At 44.4% G+C, this 23,900-nt stretch overlaps 1 protein-coding gene across 4 annotated transcripts in view; it reads left to right on the top strand.

The window, feature by feature from the left end:
• Positions 1-23,327, top strand: part of PCYT1B (phosphate cytidylyltransferase 1B, choline) — a 43,462-nt gene extending 20,135 nt beyond the window's left edge. For 3 of the 4 annotated variants that reach the window (XM_059466850.1, XM_059466847.1, XM_059466848.1), the window contains exons 2-8: positions 1,408-1,507; positions 2,821-2,937; positions 6,081-6,232; positions 7,130-7,208; positions 10,286-10,428; positions 12,581-12,769; positions 17,879-23,327. In XM_059466850.1, the coding sequence (XP_059322833.1) occupies positions 1,408-1,507; positions 2,821-2,937; positions 6,081-6,232; positions 7,130-7,208; positions 10,286-10,428; positions 12,581-12,769; positions 17,879-18,085 (987 nt within the window). In that variant the 3' untranslated portion in view covers positions 18,086-23,327. Of the gene's footprint in view, positions 1-1,407; positions 1,508-2,820; positions 2,938-6,080; positions 6,233-7,129; positions 7,209-10,285; positions 10,429-12,580; positions 12,770-17,005; positions 17,197-17,878 lie in introns of those variants that run through there. The other variant, XM_059466849.1, reaches the window with a different exon arrangement.
• Positions 23,328-23,900: the final 573 nt, after the last annotated feature.

Below are 23,900 nucleotides of genomic sequence, written 5' to 3'. Positions count from 1 at the left end.
ATTTGAGAGTATGGGAAAAAATAAGGAAAGAAAAATGGAAAGGAAAAGTAGGAAACCTACATAAAATTACATTACTTGTAGTAAACAAAATGAATAGCAAATCAGCAGAAAGAACTGGATCTGAATCTTTAAGTCTTTGTTGTTGTTTTTGTTGTCCTCTGAGCTTTCCATGCAACAAACCAGTGAGCCCAGAGATCAGCCAGCAATTAGGCATGACATGCTCTAAGGTGTCTCAGGGATGCTAAAGAATGCTAAATGCTCAGTGATAAATCATTCAGCATCAAAAATCTGAAAAACTGTGTAAAGGCAGAAATGGTTGCTGTCATGATCATCCATGGGTACTCAAGCTGGTGTGACAACTGTACATTGGATGGTCACTGTCAAAACCCAGCCAAGCCACAGCTGCACAGCCATGAACCCCCAGTTAAATCATGGAGGAGGCACAGTGACAGATTTCCTTCAGCTTTTCTCAACCACTACTTCATCTCAAAAACAAAGCAAACCAAAACTCAGCTATATTTTTGTAAAGATTTCAAGGCAGAAGCTGTAGAAGCTGTTTTTCCTATCAGACTATATGGCAGATAATAAATACCTGAGGGTCTGATGGCTGATAACTTCCTACACAGACATGGGCAGAAAACACAAATTCAGTAATCAAGTTTCCTGACAGATAATGCCATGTCAGTCTTCACACATCCTCACACTGTCTCATGTATCTTTAGGTTCTAAGCTCCTCAGAGCAAGTACCCTTGTGGTGCTCTGATCACAGTTAGAGTGTTTTAGTATTTTTACAGAATGTCAGACCAGGAAGGAGTTGCAGCTCAGTCAGCTCTTGTTAAATGGGACTTAAGGTTGCATCCTTGCCTTTATTTTGAATGGCTCCTCAAAATTATAGGAGATTCTGACTAAAGCCACAGCAAAATAACCTCTACTCCCAATTATTTGTACTGATGCCAGTGGCAGGAAAGGATGCTTGTTAAGAGGTGGCTCATTTGCAGCTTTCTAAGTCCCAAGTATTTTTTCCAGCTGTTACTTACAGGTAACAGAATACATTTTTCCTTGGGCCTTCAGAGTCACTGAGAAGTGTTAAGCTGCTCACACCATCCAACCTGACTTTGTTCTGCAAACAAAAAAATTGTGTGCCTTCACCCACCTCAAAGATGACCAAGCTTCTCTAACAAGGGACAAAGAATTCAGTCACATGACGTGTTTAGAAATCTTTATTTTCCTCACCATCCTACCTTGTGTGACTTGTGTGTGCTCAGGGGTGACCAAAAGGCAAAAATCCCCCGAGAACAAACTGGCATGAAGTCTGGTTACAGCATTCTGCCACAATTAAATGGTTCTTTTATAACTACTTGGTGGTGAAATTAAATTGACTTTCTTTGTGCTTTTTCCTCCTTCCAGACTCTGACGGCACCTGCTCCATTCGCTGATGAAACAAGCTGTCAGTGCCAAGCACCCCATGAGAAGCTGACCATTGCACAGGCGCGCCGGGGAACACCAGGTATGTGGAGAGAGCTACACCCACAGGATCATGGGCACTCCCAAAGCACTGCATCTTCCATACAAACATCTATTAATGCTTATTTGTGCCTTCTACTCAAAAGCAAAAGCCTAATGTTCAGTGCTGTCAGGTTATGAGAAGAAACCAGCAACTACAGAGCCATGATGTTCTCTAGAGAAATAACAAGAGAAAACATTTCAAGTTAGAGTTTTATGTATTTGTGGATGTTGGTTGGAAGGAAGGCATGCCAGCCCACTCCAGCCAGCCTGAAAATTGTGTTACGTAGTAGCTACCTTCTGGATTCTCATCTCTGGAAAACTCTTCTTTCACTGATGTTCCTGATGATCGCATCAGACCTTCAGTGGCCTTAAAGGTTACTTGCCAGTTTCTTTGTCTGGGCATCTGTGATTGGACTGGGGAACCAGGATGATTTCCTATGAAGTCCCAAATGTATCCTTCAGCCCCTGCCCCATATTTGAAGAGATTATTTTTTAGAAGGCTCTGTTGAGTTACTTTACTTATTTAAAATAAGCTTTTAAAGTATGTCCACATTATAGGAGCAAGCTGCAGCTTTCCAGTCAGCTGTGCAAGGATCAGTGCTCTCTCTCCCACAGACCCTTGGATGTCCTGACTGCAGAGACCTCTCTCTGCTGTCACTGAAGCACAGTCCATGGAGGTTTGAGCTCTGTTGATTCCATTTCCACTGTGCTTTTGCTTGGAGGTGGCAAAGCATGTCATTTGAGAAAGGAAGTCCTTTTTCAGTCTGGAGGCTGCTGCTGAAGGTGCCTGTACTGAAAGAGTTATAAGGGTGGTAGCATGAGAAAGAAAAGTTACAGGCTCATTAGAGAGAAGAACCTGGGGAAAGTCTGGAAAAAGTGAAGTAAAAGGTTTGCATAGAGGAGGTAAGCAATTGATTTTTACAGCAGTAAGGTGTGGAAAAAGTCAAGGCAAGAGGGAAGGAAAGGGAAATGATGGGAAAAAAATCCATAAGGCATATCTGATTAGAAAGGCAGAGAGAAAAGAACAAGACATATGGTGGAACTCTGAATGAGGCAGAAAGATGAGTTTTTTGCTAAATTAGAATATGGGGATGATGGATGATAATAAATAGGGTAAGTCTGAGAGAAAACAGCAGAGAGTACAAAGAACAAGTGCAGTATCAAAAACTGCAGGTTTACCTGTGGGGCTTTTGAATATCAGAACTGGGGTAAATCTGTGCAATCATCTGATCTGGGAACAAAATGCCATCCAGCAGAATTAAGTGCAACTTGTTTGGGATCTGAAAAATCACTGTTGTGTTTCTTTTTCCACAGTTGACAGACCTGTTAGAGTGTATGCAGATGGAATATTTGACCTCTTCCACGCTGGCCATGCTAGAGCTCTTATGCAAGCCAAAACTCTATTCCCAAATAGCTACTTATTAGTAGGAGGTAAGATCAGAGTTATTTATTGCACTGAATTTTTGCTTCTGTGCTTCACTATCAGAAAGTTATTGCTGTGCTCCCACCCCCAGCTGTTTATACACTATGACTTCAATGCTGCTTTCTCTCAGGGGCTTTCTATAGGTGATTTGCCTTAAATTACATCTTACAATTGCATCAATTAAAGTAAAAGTCAAATTCTGCCCTCAGCAGCACAGGCACAATTCCCATTCTAGTTAAAGCAGGTGCCTGCATGGCTCTGAGCTTAAAATAGCTCCATATGAATAATTTACCTTTTTCAGTTATTTCCTCAAAATTGTTCAAAGTTGGAGATGAGTGAATGAGAGCAACCATTATTTATTTCTGGCTCATTGGTCCCTTTGCCAGCCAGGCACAGACCATGACCTCTGCCTGTCAGGTCCAGACCCAGCCTTCAGCATCATCACAGAAGCTAAGTCTGGCCCATTGTCATTGAAGGCCCAAATGTAGGTCATGAGTGGAATGTCATTTCAGTTCACAGGTGTCCCCAGGCAGGTTACTTTCTTAATCTTTTTTTTTTTTTTTGGCTAAGAAAATCTTTTCTTGGTGTGTGCCTGGCTACCAGCTGTTCAGCAGTTGGCCTGTGCCAGAGGAGTCACTGGAGGGTGGCTCTTTCCTACCTAGCTGGCTGTGCAAGCCCTGCTCTCATGAAGCCTCAGAAATGTGCAGTTTGGTTCCATTTTCCTTTCACAGCAACCTTCTCAGCAACCTTCATTCAGCTGCTCAAATGCTTTACAGTGAACATGAGTGCAACCTTCAGGTACTATAAGGTGCATTGTTTTGCATATTTGTCCCAAACAATTGCAGGGGTGGGAGGTGGAGGGGGAAGACCCAACACAGAGGAAAACCAAAATCTCTTTATAAACACATATTTTAGTTTTATTCAAGTTTATGAAATGTGGCAATTCCCATGGAACTTCCTGTGAGGTAAAGGACAAGTCCCTTTGTTAGGAAGGAAACATTAAGGAGTCTGGTTTCCAGCTGAGCCAGACAACTTGCAGAAGCAGCAAGTGGAAGTGCAAGACTATGAGGTTTAAAAAAAAGGAAGTTATGTACATTTTGTTGTTGTTTTCAAAGGATATGGGGTTGCCCCAGATAAGGGAAGGAGCTTTGGGGCAAATGCCTGACTCCTTTGAAATTCATGGCATAGCTTCACTTTGCCCCTATTTTTGGTGTGAAGGACAAAGCAGCCAGCACTCATCAGCACCTTCTCCCAGCAAGGCACTGTGTGTTAGCATGTTTAAAAAATGGACACCTTCCCACACCCACATACAATTTGTGCTGCAAAAGCACCAGTGTCATATGTCTTTGTGGGCATCACAACAAACCCCTCCTATTTTTCTTGTGAAGACAATTATTTGGACCTAAGATAACTTTTCTTTTTAAAATGGACATTTATACCTTCCCAAATCAGTTATTAGAGCAGGATGACAGATTCAAAAGAAGTACAAAGAAAGATACTGAGTCTGCATTGTTCATGAACAAATAGTAATCAGAAAATAAAATCAAACCTTTCTTCAGAATTTGAGCAAAAATTACTATTTCCCAATAATTTTGGTAGACTTTTTCTTCCAGGAGAGGGTAGCCTAAGGATGTCATAAAGGCTGTAAATAAATACAAATACAGTCTCTGAAGGGATCTTTCTTCTGAAAATGCTTTGATCACCATTAAATTTCTTGTCAGCAGGCATCAAAACTGACATAATGGGACAGAGTAGCATTTTGCTTGCTGAAATTCATACATATGTTATTATGTGGCTTTGAATTTTGCACAAGCTTGAGGGCTATCTCAGCCTTTCTACATTTTTCCTACTTTGAAAGTCCTTAATGACCATCACAGCAAGAACATCCATTTCAGATCTCAGAAAAGACTGCATCTTTGCCAGTACCTTGCCTGATAGGTTGATGTTTTCAAATTAGAAAGAAACAGCAACTGTAGGGTTGCTCTCACACTTCACTGCAGCACTGGTAATGTTACATTTATCATTTGTCAAGTACATTTACAGACAAAGATCCAAAGGCACAGGTTTGACCTGTGGTGAAGGACAACCACTGGCAACCCAGCTATAAATGGGTATCACATTATTCCATGTGGGGTGTCAAATGACTGTTGTAGCTGTAATGTTGGAAAGAGGTGGTTGTGGAGAAGGTCACTGGTTTTTACACAATGTTATGTGGGTAGAAAGATAATACCTAACTTTTACAGTCCTCTGGTAATGTGGGTCTTGCTGCCCCTCATTTTAAAAGCAGTGACAAAGTATTTGTGCATCCAAAGTTAAAGATGCAGGATTTCTGGACCTTTAACTTTGCTCATTTCACTAGAGCATATGGCTTCTCCCAGTCCTTTCCTTGGGGCTTCCTTCAGCAGTTTACATTTGAACATGGCACAAGCTTCACTTTTCTTCCTGTGAAGCCTGCTGAACTCAAAGCTAAACTCAGACACAGATTCCTACAAAGTTTTCTATGACTTGTTTTCCATCAGGATTTATTTAATGAGAAACGGTCCCACTGTGATTTTGAGCTTTGTTGGCAAATTTACCTTTTAGAGTGTTGTTTACATTAAAAAAGCAGGAAGTGGAGGCCCAGAGAGGCTGAGGGGTCTCCATCTTTGGAAATCCAACTGGAGATGGCCCTGAGCAACCTGCAGTTGACTGTGTTGGGAGGAGGGGGTTTGGATTAGGTGATATCAAGTGGTTTTCCTGCCTCGACCATTTTGTGATACCTGAAGATAGTGAGCACTCTGTGATTGTGCTCACAAAGCATGCTGTTCTTTGATTGCTTTCAAAGCATTGTCCATCACCCCTGTAATATCACAGCCCTTGAAATCTCCACTTAAGAGTGGGATTGGTTTACCTTAGCAAGTAAAGGATCCCACCTGAAGTGTCTTAAAATACCATACTTGGCCTCTGGCTGCAGCTCCAAAAAGAGAAAGTTGTCTCATTGTTACACAGTTGTATCTGCCAGCTCCAAGCAGAACTCTTAGATGCATTAGAACACCCCAAAAATTGCTAAGCTAATAACTAAGTGCTTAATGGATTTACCTAGTATAGTCACTCCTGATCATGCTAATTTTACTGAATGTGGAGCCATTTTGCTCATACTTGTATATTTTAGTTTGCAGTGATGATTTAACTCATAAATTCAAAGGCTTCACTGTGATGAATGAAACGGAGCGATACGAAGCCCTCAGACACTGTCGTTACGTGGATGAGGTCATCAGAGATGCACCCTGGACACTGACACCTGAGTTCCTTGAAAAACATAAGGTACATTTGTTCCTTATCTCTCCCTTCCCCTTTGTAGACTGACAGTTGAGAATGAGCAAGTCTGAAATCCTACTAGGGGGAGCAAATTATTTTATTCAGTTAATTCCAGTCACTGAAATTAGGTACCTAGCATTCCTTGCCTCCGTCTCTGTCAGAAAACATGATGTTTATTTTGCCTTTTTTTCTCAATATGCTGAGATGATTTTTCTACTGGGATTTTTGAAAGATAAAATAACACTGAAAAAATTACTGATAAATTGGCTTTCAGAAAAGGAGAGGGTATACCAGGAAAGTTGTTACTTAGTGACTGAAGTCCTAAATTAAAGGCGTGTTTCTTATTAATGGCAACAGGTGCAATATGTAAAAATACCATGTGCCCTCTAAAAGGCAGGATAGAGTGTTTTACATGCTATTGATTGCCTTGCAACACATATGAATCTTAATAAAAGCATAATTAAGTAGGATGTATTTTAGTGTGTACATCACTGGGTGACAGAAGGACAGCATGACAGTACTAGGTGTACATGTATATATGCACAGCTCTAAGGACCCAGAATCAATTATCCGGCCTCCGTGGTTTTGAAAGCCAAGGCTTCACCACTTGCTTTTGCACTATGAATAAAAGCAGGAGCCTGTGTCTTGGGTTTTGTACTGCACATCACACTGAGTCAATCAGAGTGATGTGGTAGTGGCAGTGCTTTTGGAGAGAAGATTTCTGGTTTTTTATAATTGATCATACAACACAGCAGTTGCTGGCCCAAATCTAGTACAATACACTAGGTGATGGCTTTAGGATGAGAATGTCAAAAGCAAGTTAGCTGAAGTCAAGAAAAAGATAACAATCCCCCAGTGAACAAAATTTGGTGATGGTGATGTAATTCTTCTGTTCCCTGGCAGATTGACTTCGTAGCACACGATGACATCCCCTACTCTTCCGCTGGATCGGATGACGTATACAAACACATCAAGGAGGCAGGTAAGGGCAACTTCACATTTTTAGCACCTTCCTTTTTAGCCTCAGCTGAAATTCTTATACTGCCTTTTAACCAGAACTTCTGGGAAAGAAGCAGTAGAGGTAATATCACATTGTCTTACACCCTCACCCTAATGGCAGGTACTGCTGAGTTGAGCAGAAAGAAAACCTCAGAGGATATCCTTGGCTGAATTCCTGCCATAACCTCAAGGAAACCATTCAGATCTAGCACAAAACAGACCCATCTGCATTTTTAAAACAGTTTTATAGTGCTTCACTAAGAATTTTGAATGGATGAAAATGAGTTCGGTTCCCACAGCAGCCCAGCCAACTTTAGTCAGTTCTTGATAACCACAAACTGACACCTCCTTGATATATCCCAGTCCTGAATATGGGCAAGCACAGGCAACCTTCAGAGCCATTAGGATCCACTTGCACTGAGGGTTCTTTTCATTACACTGGCTGAGGGTTTAAATCAGTATCAGAGTTATTAATTTCCATTACCATTTAGCAGTTTGGTTGACTGCCATATTATACTGAAAATGAAGATGCTGAACTCATTAGGAATTTGTGTCTTTTCAGTTCAAGGAAGATGAATTAAATTTGAGGAGATAACATTAAGCCACTGCTTGCCAGTAGTACCTATCAGTGTATCCACCTAACAGTGGAAGGAGGAGGAGCAAACCACATCCTTCTTCTGCTGCTCCCTGGAGATGCTGCTTTGAGCCCTGGCAAATCCAGCCTCTCTGTTCTGCATAGACATGTATATTGGAGGCTTGAAAAAATTCCAGAGCAATCTGCCTGATGGTATTATGCCATGCAAAGTGACCTCAAACTTTACTATGACAGCTATAGAGTAGCTATTGACCTGAGCTGAGGGAATAAGCTTTTTATAGCAGCACTTCTTGATCTTTTTCCACTTGTGAACCTCCCTGTGGTATCAGACTCACAGCCCTCCTTTGGGAATGGCTGTTCTATAGTTTCAGAGCCAACACCAGCTTCCTTCAGTAGGCAGTGAAAAAAGGCCCCTCTGGTAAGAATGGGTCACCAAGAGGACATACTGCACATGTGCTGGACAGGCAGCTATTTTACTTTTCTTCTGTAAGGTGCTGAGTGCACAGGACAGCACAACAGGAACTCTTGGTGTCACTGGATCATTACCAGACTTGGTGTGAGAGTGCCCAAACCTGGCACTCCCTTCTCTGCTGTCACTGAGCACAGGCACAGTGCACACACAACCCCATGAGAAACTCAAAGCTGGCAGAAGAGAGTGCAGGCTTGCAGCTTCAGGGAGCTATGGTCCAATGTGTCTGTCACCACAAGATACCAGAGGAGCATCTTGGGAATAATGTTAACTTACTTGTGATGAGTTTTGAGACCTAGTGCTGTAATAGTCCCTAATGCTCCAGAGCAGCATTATTACAATAATGATTTTCCCCTTTCTCCCAGAGGTTTTGTTTGAAATAGACCATTTGCACATTTTTCTGTAGTTCCAGTACTCCCATTTTCCCACATCAGGTTGTTGGAGAGCAGAAAAGTGGATGAGAACCAGGGAGCTCCTTGGGTAGATTCTCATGGGCTCCCAATTCCCCACTACCTTCAGTGGTGGGCTCCCAATTCCCCACTACCTTCAGTGGATGGGAGGGCATATGGGCAGTGGTCAGCTCATGACAGTGCAATGACTGAAGTTGTGCACATCTGTGAGCAATTAGCTTGGAAAACATGGATCAGTCCAACACATGGAGCAGATGAAAGCAAAGTCAGTGACTAAGGGTAATGTCCACCTACAGTTCCACTTTCAGCTTAACAAAGGTGAGGTTTGAATTTTGTCCATGTATTCATGTAACTCTAATCTATAAAGGTTTCTGGCTCAAAGTGGGTTTCATTGCTTCCAAAAATAGTTTCCTGAGTGACTGGTGGAAGCCTGAAAAGCAACAGTCAGGGAAACATGTCTGCTCATGATTAAAGTAATCTGTTTTTTTAGCAGAGTATTAATTAGAGATCAGAAGGAAAAAATATCACATAGCATTTAGTCACAAGAGGCTGCTAAGCTTCTTGATTCTTTCTCTGATTCTTTTTCCAGCCCTGTAAAATTAAGTACCAATGCCTGCTTACTTTAAGTGAACATGTGAGGATTAATTTGCCAGGAGCTATAACACCATTTTAAGACAAAGCACTGCTTTCTTTTCCCAAACCATTGCCAGTCTTCTCCCTCTCTTTCATCAGCAGCTTCACGTTGCAATTACGTATAAGTGAGAGTAGTAATTTTTTTTGTAGCTCTAAATAACTCCTAAACCAAGGTGTGCCTGAACTGTGCTACTATTGCATTTGTGAATTGCATTAACAGTTTAGGTGCTGCTGCTTTGGTGGGGAGCTGTTAGAAAGCCACATATATCTCAGTTGTGTTGAGGAAAACATGAGCAGTATTGATAAATGGCCAGTTTTCTTAGGGACTGATTTGTCAGAGCAGGGAGGATGGTTATGCAGCCACTGGCATGGCTGGATGGGCATGGAACCCTACACTTCACACACATGACACTTCATCTTTCTGATACAAACCACTGGCACCTCCAGGGTGTTTTCCAGTTACTGTAATACATCTTTTTCCTGGCTTTTGTCAAGGCCAGAGGCTAGTCTGTTCTACTCAGCAGAACAGAGACTGTCAGGTGATGCAGCACAGAAGTGGAAATAAAGGAAAAGAGCAAACTTCCCTGCTCCTTTATATAACATTAAATAAGGGCTGTGCTTGTGGAAAGAACTGCTCAGTGAATTGGCCCCAGCTGTGAATTTTGGCCTTCCTGGCTCAGGAGCCCCTGCCAGTCTAATAACTTCCACATCACAGCTGACAGTGTACAGAGGGCAATTTTTAGTCTTTCTAAAGACTTGAGAGAAAAATGAGTAGTATAGCAACCTTGTCTTCCCCAAACTCACACATAAACAACAGGAGAGAACTCAGAATGAGGCAGAATTGCAAACCTCTTACCTTTGTCAGGCATTTTGATGCTCCTCCTCAGCTATCTGCCACAGTGGCTGGTCCTGCCAAGCTTTATCAGCAGGCTCTCTTTTCCCACTTTGCTCAGGAATGTTTGTACCTACGCAGAGAACCGAAGGCATCTCCACGTCGGACATCATCACGCGCATCGTGCGCGACTACGACGTGTACGCGCGGCGCAACCTGCAGCGAGGCTACACCGCCAAGGAGCTCAACGTCAGCTTCATCAATGTGAGTGCCTCATCACCTCTGCTCCTCAAACACTCTGCTAGCACCCTCAATGCAAAGGAAAGGTTAAGAAATTACATCTTCCTCATGCTGCTTTTAAAAGAGCTGGAAAGAATTTAAAAGACACTGGTAAGCTGAGGGTAGTTTTAATTGCTCCTATTAATTAGCAGCTTAGTTTTCATCTTACACTTTTAACAAAGCTGCTGCTCCCTTTTCTTCCTTGAGCTGTAGGTGACAATGACACACTAGGAAGGAGCCCACCCTCCCACCAGAAGCTGCTCAACCAATCACCCAAGACATGATTTCTTTCTATATTCCTATTCCAAGAAGGCAGCACAGAGAGCATGGATTTTGAGATCCAAAGTTTCTCTACAATGTGATAGGATTAAAAAAATCAAAACAAATTAAAAAAAAACACAACAAAAATGCCTAAATTACTAGGGAAAGCTAAAATGGTTTTCAAAAGACAAGGAAATATGCTAAGAAGCTAGTACATAAATGATGCTGCTGTAGAGCTCAGAAACCACAATGGCAGGAGAGCCATGTGGTGGCTCAGATTATTCATCTTCCACATACAGACCTGAGAAGTAAACACTTTATGGAAATTAGACTTTACCTTCCTTCATTTTCTGTTTCAAGTCTTGACTTAAGACCTCAAGATAACCCACATAACTACATAACTGAAAACTCTGTTGTGATCTCTGAGATGGCTCACAGCAGGACTTCCCACCTCCCTCCCTGGCGCCTGGAAACCCCCTTGTGAACGACTGAATTGTGTCATTTCATTAGAGTTTATCTCTTTCTTATTTTGAAGTCTGAAGATAAACCCCAGATCACAGGGCATAAATATTTATTTCACTGTGCTTTTTTTGAAAGTCTTCTACACCTTTAAAAAATCTTGCTTGTAAGTACTCCACTCAGAAGGATCACTGTTGCAAATATCCATTCAAATAAGGCATGTTGGATGCCTTGAAGATTCTCAAATTTATCCTAAATTTATCCTTGAGCAGCTGTGAGGTTAAGATACTGTTGTATAAGTCATGCTTGCCCCCATCTCAGACACTGATGTCTCCTAAATAATCTCCTAGCATGATTGTTTAGTTTGCAGTAATTTAAATGCAGAAGTACTGATTTGTACTGGAGACTGTTCATCTCAAAATGAAACCCCCAGGATTTCACAAGAGCACTGGTCTTGTTTGCAGAAGGGCACTGGTTTCCTCATTAAAGGGCTGATCACCCTTTAGGTACAGAGGAAGTGAGGTTTCTTTGGACCTTGGGGATTTTGTTTGTGCTTGTGGCTTGCAAAGACAGTTCCTCTGGTGATTTGTGAGCTAGAATAAACCCCACTTCAGTGCTTGTTTTTTTTTAAATAAATCCAAGTGGCCATTTAATGGAGTTAACAGAAAATTAAAAGCCAATAGTGATCTGTGCTTCTACATAGACCACCACACCTTCAAGAGCACAGCCTTGCTTATTTGCTTGTATGAAAAATTTGTGGAGCACACAAGCATTTCAAGACAAAAGCTCTTTATTCCTGAAGTATTTCAGGAGCTTTTTCCAGGAGCTCCCTAATATTATCTTCTTTCTCTCTTTTTTTCTGTGTGACTTAGCAATTAGGAGTTCTCTCCTTTCTGTGAAGTTTGCTGGCCACAAGCCATTGGCCTACACACATCTCTGTTGCAGCCAGAAGCTCCTGTATTAGCCAGGCTCAGAATTTATGAGTTTTCCTTCAGCTCTGCAGAAATCCACCCAAGGAGACATTTTAGTCCAAGTAGACATCCAGGCTGGCAAGTCAGCAGCATTTGCTAGGAAACATAGGGAGATTTACCTTTTGCCTACTCCTAAGTTTGAGCTGTTAATTTCCCACTCATATCCTTCACAAGATTCTTATCAATTTCAAAGTACATTCAGTTTGAAAATACAGAAAGATTCATGTAGTGGATTAAACACAGTAATCACACAAGAAACCTTTTCAATATGTACCTTCTGCATTTCATTCCACAAATGTTAAACTTGCATTTATAAAAATAAAGTGGGAATAGCTAACCAAGGCCATATGTATTAGGATGCATTAATGCATTTTTTTTCTTCTTCTCAGCTGTGTGTGGCTAATTATTTCTGAGTTTTTCATTAATCTTTGACACTTTTAAAACAGGAGAAGAAATATCGCTTTCAAAACCAAGTGGACAAAATGAAAGAAAAAGTCAAGAATGTGGAGGAAAAGTCAAAAGAATTCGTTTACAAGGTGGAAGAGAAGAGCCATGACCTCATTCAGAAATGGGAAGAAAAGTCCAGGGAATTTATTGGCAACTTTTTAGAGCTGTTTGGACCTGATGGAGCTTGGGTAGGTATTCTGCCATCCCAGGAAGTCTGAGTGTTTTTATTTCTCCTCTCTAACACAGGTGAAGAGCAGATACTTTTGCTGCAGGCTTTGTCTCAAAAGGCAGCACAGCAGGGTAATGGCAAACCTGGCTGCTGAAGCCATGAAGCAGGATTTGCTGCTTCTGGCTGTTGCTTGTTTGGGATATCTGTATTTTGTGAAGGTGTGATGATGAATTTAATACTGCATTCAGCAGAGCTGCATCACAGCACCACACAAGCAAACAGGCCAATACAGTCTGTTGGCCCTGTTAGCATTAAATGGAACCACTCCTACATCAGGGATCTTCAGTGGAGGTAGTGAGGAAAAACAGGACCATTGGAAAGGTTTTCAGTAGTTCTCTTCCTGGTCTGTATGCAGCAGTAGATTATAATTTTCTAACTTCAAAAACTACTGATAAAAATTCCAAGAAGTTATTTTACTTGTCGAGTTCAGGCTCATCTAACTGACAGCAGGGAAGGTTCAGGTGGGACTGTAGCACTTCCAAAGCTCTTCTTGGTATGTTGGTATGTATTCAAATGGCTGCCTTCAGAGAGCCATGTACTAAAGCTGTAAGTGCCTTGGAAAGGCAGTTCAGAATTTGCAACAGCATCTTTCAGGAGAGAAACCTGCTCAGATCAAACTCATGCACTGAGTGGTGAGCTGGTGACACTTCAGAGCCCCAAAAGAGTCCTGGCCCCCATCTGTCAGTTCTGATAGCTTGCCAAACCTCAAGAAGCTTTGTTTGCTTGTATGACTTTTCTTTGCTGCATTGAAAGCAGTAACAAAGCTGAAATTGAATGTAGAGTTTGTCTGTGTTGGGATGAAAGCCCAGACCCTCCAGTGCAGGCACCATCTCAGACACTGCTCTGGTTGCAAACTCTGAGTGAAAAAGGGACCTTCTGCTGGAAGGAACTCAGCAGGGATTTTGTTTGTAAACAAACACATAGAAGAGTCACAAAGCTTTTGTGAATTAAGTAGCTCCCATCAGTGCTGTGTCACCCCTCAGTGCTACCAAGTCAAGCAGTGCCTGCCTCCTACTGCCTGCCTCCTACTGGAGTTCTCATCTTTGCACTGACTTGCCATGTTGATTACCACTCAGTTGAGAAAAAGCCAAAATTAGGCTGTGAAGGCTTCAGGACAGAGACTGTCATCATACAGGTACTTCTGTTACCCAAAGGCAGTGATCACTGACCAACACAGGCCCCAGCCACACCAGCAGTGAGCTTAGAACAGATTGTTCATTGGCACTGGCATGTTCCTGGGGGAGGGCAAGAAGGCAGCTCTTCTGATGAAAGGCCCAGGTTTACCTGCATTGTCCACATCCACATGAAGATTCCTCTGAGAGTTGTTGCCCATAGAGCTTGGTGTGTGTTCCCCATGTGAGATGGGCCTTTGGCCGTATGTGCTGGATAACCAAAGCTGATGCTAACAGAGTATGTGGAATTCACAGGAGGTGAGATGAGTTTAGCTGTGCAGAGACAGGGAAGGAGTTCAAAAGCATTGATCCTATTTCCTGGCTCTGCCCACTCAACAGTGCATGCTAATGGCATTTTTAAAAACCTTTGCTGATAAAACATTTTACCAAATTGAATTAAGGAAAAGGTGCTCTGCATATGTCTTTTAAAATTAGAAACTCTTGTTTCCTGAGCAAGTGTTTGACCGCAGAGTAGGAAGTCTGGCACAATCACAGGGACCTTTGCTAAGAACAAGAGGAGTGAAATCTCTTCACAGTGTTGTAGGAAAAGCATCAGTGACAGCAAGCTGAGAGGTGGTGTAGCTTTTTTAAAATCAGTTTGAGCCTTGGCAACAGGAAAGACTTTAAAAAAATGATAACTTACTATTAGTGTCAAAACTGTTATTAATGCTAATTTGCCTTATCACTGTTAGTTAGCAGTTGCTTTTAATGTTGACATTAAAAGTACAGGAATCGTTATGGGCATGCTGGATTCCTAGATCAGTAATTTGCATGCCATTAATATGCTATTATTATTTCACAAATAATTATTATAATATACTTTATGCTAGCATCAATTTTCTAAAAGTAAGGGCTATGTAACCCACAGAAAAATGCCTGCTCGTGAAAGAGGTCAAGATGTCAGTTTTCAGATGTCTGGATGTCTGTAATTCATTGGCAATTTTGCCCACCTGTGCAATCCCCCTGTGCATATGTTTTCTGCAAGAGAGTCAGAGAGGTCAGAAACAATGATTAGTGTGGCATGAAACTTGTCTGTGATGTGAGACAGGACCACCACACAGTCTGGCACACAGGGCCTGATGGCAGAGACACCACTCCAGGGTGCAGGAATCCATTCCAGCTGCTCTCAGACATGTACAACAGGCACCTACAGCTGAGGGCAGAGGAGAGAAAGCACAGCTCACAGGGCAGGGTTTCTGTGCCAGACATTCGCAAATGTCCCTTCAGACATTCATAAGTGTCCCTTCAAGGGGCTGGCTTCCCCCTGCTCAGCACACAGGGATGCTTGGGGAAGGTTACCTTCCAAACAGCTGACACACCTCAGACATCATCAGGGGCTCAGGTAAGACAGGTTGCAGCTGGAACCTGGGGATGGTGTTTAGGCCACACCACCTGTCTGCAGCTTGGACCTAAAGTGGCCTTGGAACAATCAGCAGCTCAAAAGGGGACACCCAGCTGGCACTTGCTTTGTAAAGCAAAGGGATATCAACATCCAGGCAGTAAAATTCAGAAACAGGCAAAATATTTATTCCCAGTAGCGAGTTTGCCAAAAACAAACCCTGAACTGATTGGGTGTACCTGAACTTGCTTGAGTCAAGGCTTTGAAATCATTTCCCTATCTGGAAATCCTACCTACCTGAATTGGTAAAGGACCACAGTGCATCCAGCCTTGTCTCACCCTCCAGCACTCCTAGGAAGCCATTAACACTTGTTCTACTTCTTCAGCACCCAATGGCCCAAGGAGCTCCTTGCCTGCAAAGGGCATGGCTTACTGACCCTGCTAGGGCACAGCTGGAGAGAAAGGTGTTCTGAGGCAGGTGAGTGACACCACCTCCTCCTCCTGCAGAGCTGTACTTTTAGCCAGCAGCCTGCCAGTTCCAGCTCTAATGCAGGAGGCAACGTGGAGGGGCTGGGCCTTGCCCTGCTCAAGGTGTGAGTGCATCAGTTTGTTCAGCAACAAACTCTTCACTGAAGGCCTGGGAAGCAGGTGTCCTACAGCCTGGGCTGAGGAACTTAGCAGGAAGGTGGGATTCTCCTTTCCAGACCTGGCCTCTGTCACTAAGGCACAGTCAAGTACTCCACATGGGATGGTGCAGGCCAAGCCAGCCTGGGGCACTTGGATGTCCTCCAGCACTGCCACCACATCACCACAAAGCGCTGCTGTGCCACTGAGTCATTAGAAGAACAACTGTTTGACAACAGAAGGTGATCAAAGTATTTTGAGTGGCCAGGAAAAATATATTTCATATCAAACATGGGGTTCTTTATTTGTTGGGAATTTTCTTCAGTGAGAGGGTGAAACAAGCCAACAGAACCTCACATTTCTGTGATCTCAAGAGAAATTTTGGACCCCTACCACTGAATTATAAACAGGCTCTGGGGCTTTGCCAGCTCTGGTGACATCCTTGCTGCTCTCAGCTGCAGAAATCCTCCCCCATCCAAATGCTTCCTGGCATCATTTATCAGGAGCAACCTCCATCTGCTAATTATTGAGATTTTAGAAGTCTTGACTAATTTGGACCTAGCAGTAGTGCAGGGTAGGTAACACACCATGGGGTTTTTGCTCAAGAGCCTTGAGAAGTAGCTCCAGGCAGGATCTGTTCTGCCACTCTGCACTGCAGTGAAATCCAGGCTCTAAGTCAATAAAGGCTAATGTGATGAAGATGTAAATTTAGGAGAGGGAGCTCACAGAGGAACAGCTAAGTTCAGTATTTGTGCTTGATTTTTAAGCCCTGGGATTTAGCAAACACCCAGAAACCTGAGGGGTAAACCAGCATCTGCCTCTCTGCTGGCAGGGAATACTGAGTTGCAAAGAGGAGGAGAAAGAGCAAGATGAGCACCCAGATACTGTCAGCACAGGGCAGAGTCACTGCAGAGGGAAGGGGAATAGGAACAGGATGAAAATTGGGCAACTGCAAGCTGGATCTCAGCTAAAACAGGCAAAGCCACACATTCTGCACAAGAATTTTCCTCTCAGACCTGAGTGGTAACTTAACTTTGTCGGGGCTGGATCTTCCTTTCAGCCGAGCATCGCCTGTGACTCAACTGCCGGTCCTGCAGCCAAGGTTGAGGCCTCTTACCCCCCATGCCCAGGAGGAGCAGCAGGGCACTCGGATTTGGCACTCCCCATGTGAAGCCTGCAGCAGCTGCACAGCACACACCACGTCTTCCATAACCCAGCGTGACGCAAGGCCACATTGCTGCTAAAGAGTAGAGGCACTTGCCTTAGTGTAGCAGATTGCTTGACTGCAGAGGTGGCTCTTCCACCCCACCAACTCTGGCAGGCCTCCACTCAGCTTTCCAAAGCAAAAGTGACAATAAAGCTCCAAGCAAAACATAGAGCCTGCAAGTGTTTTCTCTTTTCAACAGACACCCAAATTGTGACATTCCCAACCTCAGTTTATGGGTTTGGGTCGTGCCTGCTCCGGGCAGCTGGGGAAGTGGCTGCCAGCACCTGGCAGGCACCAGGCTGTCTCCCTTAAGAAGGGACGGAGGAACAAAGGCTGGGAAAGCCAAGAAGCTCAGGAGGAGAGGGCTGGTCCTTCCCAACATTCTAGAAGGAAAAGGATGTGGGAACTGGAATATTGGGTGTTCAGGCAGAAAAGTGACCTTTGGAGATGAGAGTGTGACCAATACGTGCAAAACCCACAAAGAGAGTGCCCCGTGTGTGGCTCAGGCCAGTACACACGGTGTTCCCACACTGGGGGTGGCCCAGCTGAGGTAAAAGCTTGCATGCCAGGACCAGGTTATCATGAGCACAGCAGAGCAAACCAGCCACGCTCCGGGGCTCTGGCTCCCTGCTCGCTCCCCGGTGAGAGGCACAGTGCAGCCCCTGCCTGCCCCAGCCTCCCCTCTGTGCAGTACTCACAGAGCATCTTCTCACTTTGCTTTTGCAGAAGCAGATGTTCCAGGAACGAAGTGGCCGAATGCTCCAGGCTTTTTCTCCCCGGCAGAGCCCCAACAGCAGTCCTACGCGAGGCCGCTCACCGTCCCGCTCGCCATCTCCACCCTGGGTCATCAATAAGACCTCCCCTCCCTCTTCTCCAAAAGCTGCCTCTGCCTCCCTCAGCAGCATGAGCGAGGGAGATGAGGATGAAAAATAAAATATATATTTTTTTAACCATGAGACAGAAGAACAAGCTATGAACTCAACCACCGGATGGGGAGAAGCGTGAGGAACACCAGGGGTATCTCTGGCAGCAGGGATCGTGCTCTGGGAGATGTCAAAAATGAACTGGAGCACAGCAAGGGAGATCTCAGGAAGAGCTTATCCCATCCCCACTCCCTCACGGTGCTGGAGGCCCAGCCAGCAGCACTTGCCAGGCACAGCCCCAGGGACTGGCAGAAAACCACACCCATGTGCAATTCCTGCCCCTGTCCTGCTGCTTTCCAGCTGCTGCTCCAGGCACCGAGGGGGGCTGGCAGGAGCAGCCCAGCTGGCTCCTGATCCAGACCCAGCACACAGGGAAGTGCTGGCTGCAGCCTGCAGAGAGAGAAGATGCAGTTGTACTCTGCTGACCTTGAGCTCTTCTGGCACATGAAGGAATGGCATTGCTGCAGCAAATACGTTGAGAAACTGGGAATAAAGTTGGTTTTTTTTTTTCTTTTTGAATAACATCTACCCCAGAGCCCAAATCATGCACTGAAATGAAGAGATCTCCAGGCGAGTTGGTGGAAATCCATTTAACATATTCAGTGCTGCTTGTTGACCAAGCCTCTGTGTGGGGTGTAAGGAGTTGGGCTTTTTGCTTTATCAGATCACTCTCCATGTTCCTAGTGCCTGAACAGCTGCCTAATCACTTCTGGTTTGCTCCCTGGCTTTGCACTTTGAAGGCAAGAAAGTAAATGAAAAGACAGCCATAGCTGGAATGTGGTGGTGTAGGAAATAAGACAGTTTGAAGATGCTGATGGTTTTTACTGATGAATTACAAAATACCCCAAGGCCTTTGGACGTGGCCTCCTAGGAAAACCTGCTGCTCCCATCTATGTATCAGCAAATGACAAGCAAACAGTGCTGTTGTCACATGGCATTCAGCCAGTACAAACTTCTCATCAAATTCCAAACAAGATGTGTTCACAGACACACTGCCCCTGCAGAGGATCCCAAGGTTATTCCTCTACACTAATATGGAGAAAAAAAATGAAAAAAAAAAGAACAAAGAAACTTTTTGAACAGGATTAGGCACAACTGTTTTCTTTCTCTGTCCATGACAGGTGTACAGCCTCAAGCAGAAACACAGGTGAAGCTCTCAGTGCTGATCTTCCTAGCTGGCAAAGCCAGTCCTGCCTGACACCTGGTTCCAGGTTCAGTCCCTCAGCTGACACCTGCTGGGGTGGCTGCAGGAGCTGGCAGGATTCCTGAGCCCTGGGGCTGCCCCACAGCTGCAGGAAACCCCCAGCACTGTGCCACTGATGGGGCTGTGCCACCGAGGCCACTTGGCTCCCCAGCTTGCCTGGCACAGCTGCCTCAGCGCACAGGCACGTTGGAGGCTCCCCAGCCCAGCAGCAGCTTTGGTGCCAGGCCAGCAGGTGACAGCTCCCACCTGGGTAGGGGGCTGCAGCCACAGCAGCACTCCTGCAGGACACGCTGGCTGCTGGGGGCAGCAGCAGTCAGCATTTGCTGGATCCCTGCACAGGCAGCACAGGAAATGCTGGAGGAAGGAGGGCTCTCTTGGGAAAAAGCTGAGGGACCGAGATGCCCAAGCACGTGAGGTGGCTGTGCTTGCTGGCAGCAGCACCCCTGGCTGCTGTCCTTACCTCCCTGGGTGACCTGCTCGGTAGGTAGGCACCTTTCCAGATACTCTCCTGGGCAAGTAAATTACAGACCTTGGTACCAGGCACCAAATTAGCCCCGCACTCTGCTCACTCCCTACAGCTTTCATCCCTCCTCCACTACGAGGTGAGTGATTTTTCTTTGGCAGCGTTTTGCCAGACACTTCTCAGACCACCACAAGACCAAGTACAACATCTCATGCACTTTGTCCTCTGGAGTCAAGTTAGTTCCTTCACAGCTGCAAAAACAGGTGAGCAGGAAATAGGGTGGAATGTGCAAAGGGACAGCCACAGATATTTCAGCTGCCACCAGCTGTGTGCCTGATGGGACGATGCAATTAAGACCTTTCTCAGCCTTAGGCAACCTGTTACTGTAATTTCATACCTGGGATGCACTTATCAGTTTTTCTGATCCTTTGCAAGTCTTAAGTCTTCCCATCACAAACGACTCCTCCGCCACAGGAACTGTCTGCTCTTACTGGTGCTGTTGATAGACGAGCCATATCCACATGCAATGGAGGTGGGCAAGGATTTGTTGTTCTTGGCTTTTCCCATTGTTTCTTGTTCATTTTAATTTCCTAGCAGTTCCTGTTCAGCAGCCCTTGCTCAGTGGGTTAAGTGGAGACAGCACCACGACTTGCACATGGGAAGTAGAGAAAAACTCACCAGTGACCTGTTCTTAACAGAATGTTTCTCAGGGTCACAGGTGGCTACCCAGCAACAAAGCCATATTCTGTACCAGGTGTCTTGTTTGCATTTAGGATATCACTAAGCTGAAGCCTTTGCCCTGCTGGTACATTCATGTGCTGTCTCCTGCAAACCAGACCCTCATGGTGTCTGGACACGTGGAAGACAATTTTGCACTTCTGAGTCATGGTTGGGTTTTCCTTTTCACAAGTATTACTTTCATTTAGTCCTATTTATCAGGCAAGCTCCACATGAACAATAAAGTGTATGACAGACACAGCTGCCTCTCCCCTTCATTTTACAGCATCTTTGGACAGCTGAACACAACCTGCAGAGGAAACCCCAGTGGTGGCACAGTGACTGTCATCCCCATCCTTGGTAGCCCAGGGCTTTAGGCCCCCATAAAGCCACGAGAGCAGCTCTGCCAACATGTCCAAAAGGCTGCTGCTTGTTCTGCTGCTCTCTGCACTAACAGGATCACCTCTCCTTGCCTTTACCTTGCAGCCAGAAAAGTGTGGGGGAAGGTGAGGAAGTGCTTGCCCCAGCTGGGAAAGTGCAGCATTAGACAGCAGCAGTCTGATACCTTCTTTACCCTGCCCCAGCACAGTGGAATCAGGAGTCAGTATTTTATTTCTTACTTCAAAGTGGAAGCAAGAAATGGTGCTTTTGCAGCCATTCTGGTTCCACTGCTGAAAACCATCCCCAGCAGCAAGAGTTGCTCTCATGGGTGCCAAGATGATGTATGGCTGTGCCAAATGGAAAATGGCAGCAGCAAATATGAGCCACAGGGACAAATCCTCAAATCCTGACACTGGCTTTTGGACTTTCTCTTCCCTGAACCAAGTCAGTCTGGTGTACAGATATTCCTGCTTTGCTCTCTCCCATTTGTCCTTTCTGTGAGAAGTCAGTACCTGCAGCAGCTCTAAAGATTATTTATTCAACAGTCCTGCCTCAGGCAGGGAGAAGCTGAAACAGCAAATGGAGGCTCAGGACTTCCTGGCCAAGACGTTTTTAATTACAGAATAAGCAAATTTCAAAGTCATTGAGCATAGGAGAGAAGCTATTTAATGGCACAGAGTCTACACCAAAAAGCTCCCACATAATCCAAAGCTCCCTGTATCACCTGAGATGGATTTGGGTCTGTTTCCAGCAGTGCCTTGGTAGCACTTGGGAGATGTGTAAGAACATCCTTGGGATCGAGCTTACAGTGTGCAGCCCAGCCCAGGGGGAGCCTTGTTCTGGTTCATGGCAAATCCTTCAGGAGCAAGGCAGTCCCTGAACCAACACCAGGCCTGTCAGCCCAGGAGGAAGGAAGGTTTGATGCTACATTTGCTTGTAAAAGGGTACCAAAACACCATGGAAAGTCTCCCTGACCTTCTTTGTAAAACAGAGCTGAAAGTGAGGCAGAAAATGGAGCCAGGGCTTTGCCTCTTGCATGGAGACCCTTTCAAGTATCAAACCATCTTAAGAACTCCTCTTCTGACTGGATTTTGACAAGAGCTCACTTTCCTCTCACAACACAATGTGTATTCCACAAGCACACACACACACAGGTGTTCTCTGCCCTTTTCTTTCCAAAGGGAAGGCCTTTTCCTGGTATAAGGAAGGGCAGCATTAACATTTCTAATCCAAATGGAAATCAAGGCCACTGCCTCATGGCTCTTCCTGAGGGGAGAAGGGACAGACACAGACTGAAATAAAAACAACTGAAAGCCTTTGGACAGGCACTTCCACTGTGCCAAGTGGGGAATGTGGGACTGAGACTCCAGCAGACCCTGAGGTGCTCCCCAGGACGAGCATTTTCATTTCAAAACTAACACATCCTCCCAGCGGAATGCAGCAGGTTCCTGTGTTACACAATTCCTCACATGTGGCACCTGAGCTCCCCTGCCCCAGCGGGGATTCATGGCCAGGTCAAACAGCTCTTTCACACCTGGTATCTCCATCTCCTTTTAGATGCTCTCTTCAACAGCATCAATCTCTGCTTCAACAAGGAATGGGAAGTTCTGGGCCAGGTGAAGCAGTTTTGCCTTTTACATAAACACAATTTAATTTTTTTAATGTTTAACAGGATTAATGAAGACAAAAATGTTCCATTATCTCAAAACAATTATTCCTGTGCCTAAGCACGTGACAGCAGGAACACTGAAAGGGAAAATCCTCCCTGGTGGCACCAACCAGGCTGCATGTGCACATCCAGTCTCACACGTATTTCACATTCTAGAAACAGCTTTGATAGAATAAATTATGTCCTCTTCAGCACATTTTGTGGTATTTTTTTTACCGTATTCCTGTGATTCTCTAATCATATTTCTCTACAAGCACTGGTTTTCCATAAAATAAAGTGACGGTGAACTGTAAAGGCATCATCTGTGCAGTGAGAGCAGATTAATTATAACCTGCTCTTCACGAGTGACCAGTTCTGATTACCAGCAGGGGATATTTTAATGTTCTGCACACCATTTTGGGCTCCAGCTTTTTCATTTCAAAACCAACACATTAACCAGTAGGGATCCAGTTACTCTGCTACTTGGCCATACTTAAGACAGTTTATATCATCATCAGTTCAACAGTTAATGAGCTTCATTTTTACCAGTGTCCTGAGTTTGCACTTCTATGGTATGTCATTAAAAGCCAAATGCCAAAACAAAATGGGAAACTATCCCTAGGAGGAAATTTTCATTTGTGCCACTCATCCCCCCTTGGTTATCTAAAAGGCCTCTCACAAATGAGTACATTTATTCTAGAAAAGAACCAACCTAACATTTTAAATATTCATATTGTTCACATGCAAACAAAACTGCATAAAGCCATATCCTGTGTAAGAATTAACAAAATGCCCCCAGAACAGCTGGTTCCAAATTAAATATAATTCAAACAGTATCACAAATCTTGGGTGGCTTGTTATAATTTCCTTTCTCCTCCTCAAGATAACCTTTTCTTCAAACACAGCACAAACCTGGTACCACAGCAACAGAGAGAACATGTTAGAAAACCCACAATCTCACAGTCTGTATATTTTAAAGAAAAGGGGAAAGAAATATTGCTATGAGGTCAAACACCTCTATTCTGACACCTTTAAACTTCCACCTGGGGAAGTCAAATCAATTTGTCCTTAAGAATGTAGAGCTAAACGACACAGGAGCTAACTAAAACCCAGCCATTATGTAATGAGTGGTGGTGGTACCATGCCATCAGCAGAACTGACTCTGGCCATTCTGACCTGGATGAAATTGTACCCACAGAGAACTACCCAAGTCATCTTCTTGCATGTTTTACTCAACTGTTTACCAAGAACCCAAAGCTGAGATGCATTATGTGTTTTAGCACTAACAGCAAGACAAAATGCATTTCAAAAGAGCAGAATAAAGCATAAGTCCAGCCTCTTCACCCATCCCAAATGGCCATTTGTGAGTGGCAGCCTTGTCCATTATAACCTGCAGGACCCAGGGGTTTTAC

Source organism: Ammospiza nelsoni, chromosome 2, assembly GCF_027579445.1.
Source record: "Ammospiza nelsoni isolate bAmmNel1 chromosome 2, bAmmNel1.pri, whole genome shotgun sequence".
Classification (NCBI taxonomy): domain Eukaryota; kingdom Metazoa; phylum Chordata; class Aves; order Passeriformes; family Passerellidae; genus Ammospiza; species Ammospiza nelsoni.
The sequence above is the reverse complement of the archived record's forward strand: the minus strand, read 5'-3'. Positions and strand labels throughout refer to the sequence as shown.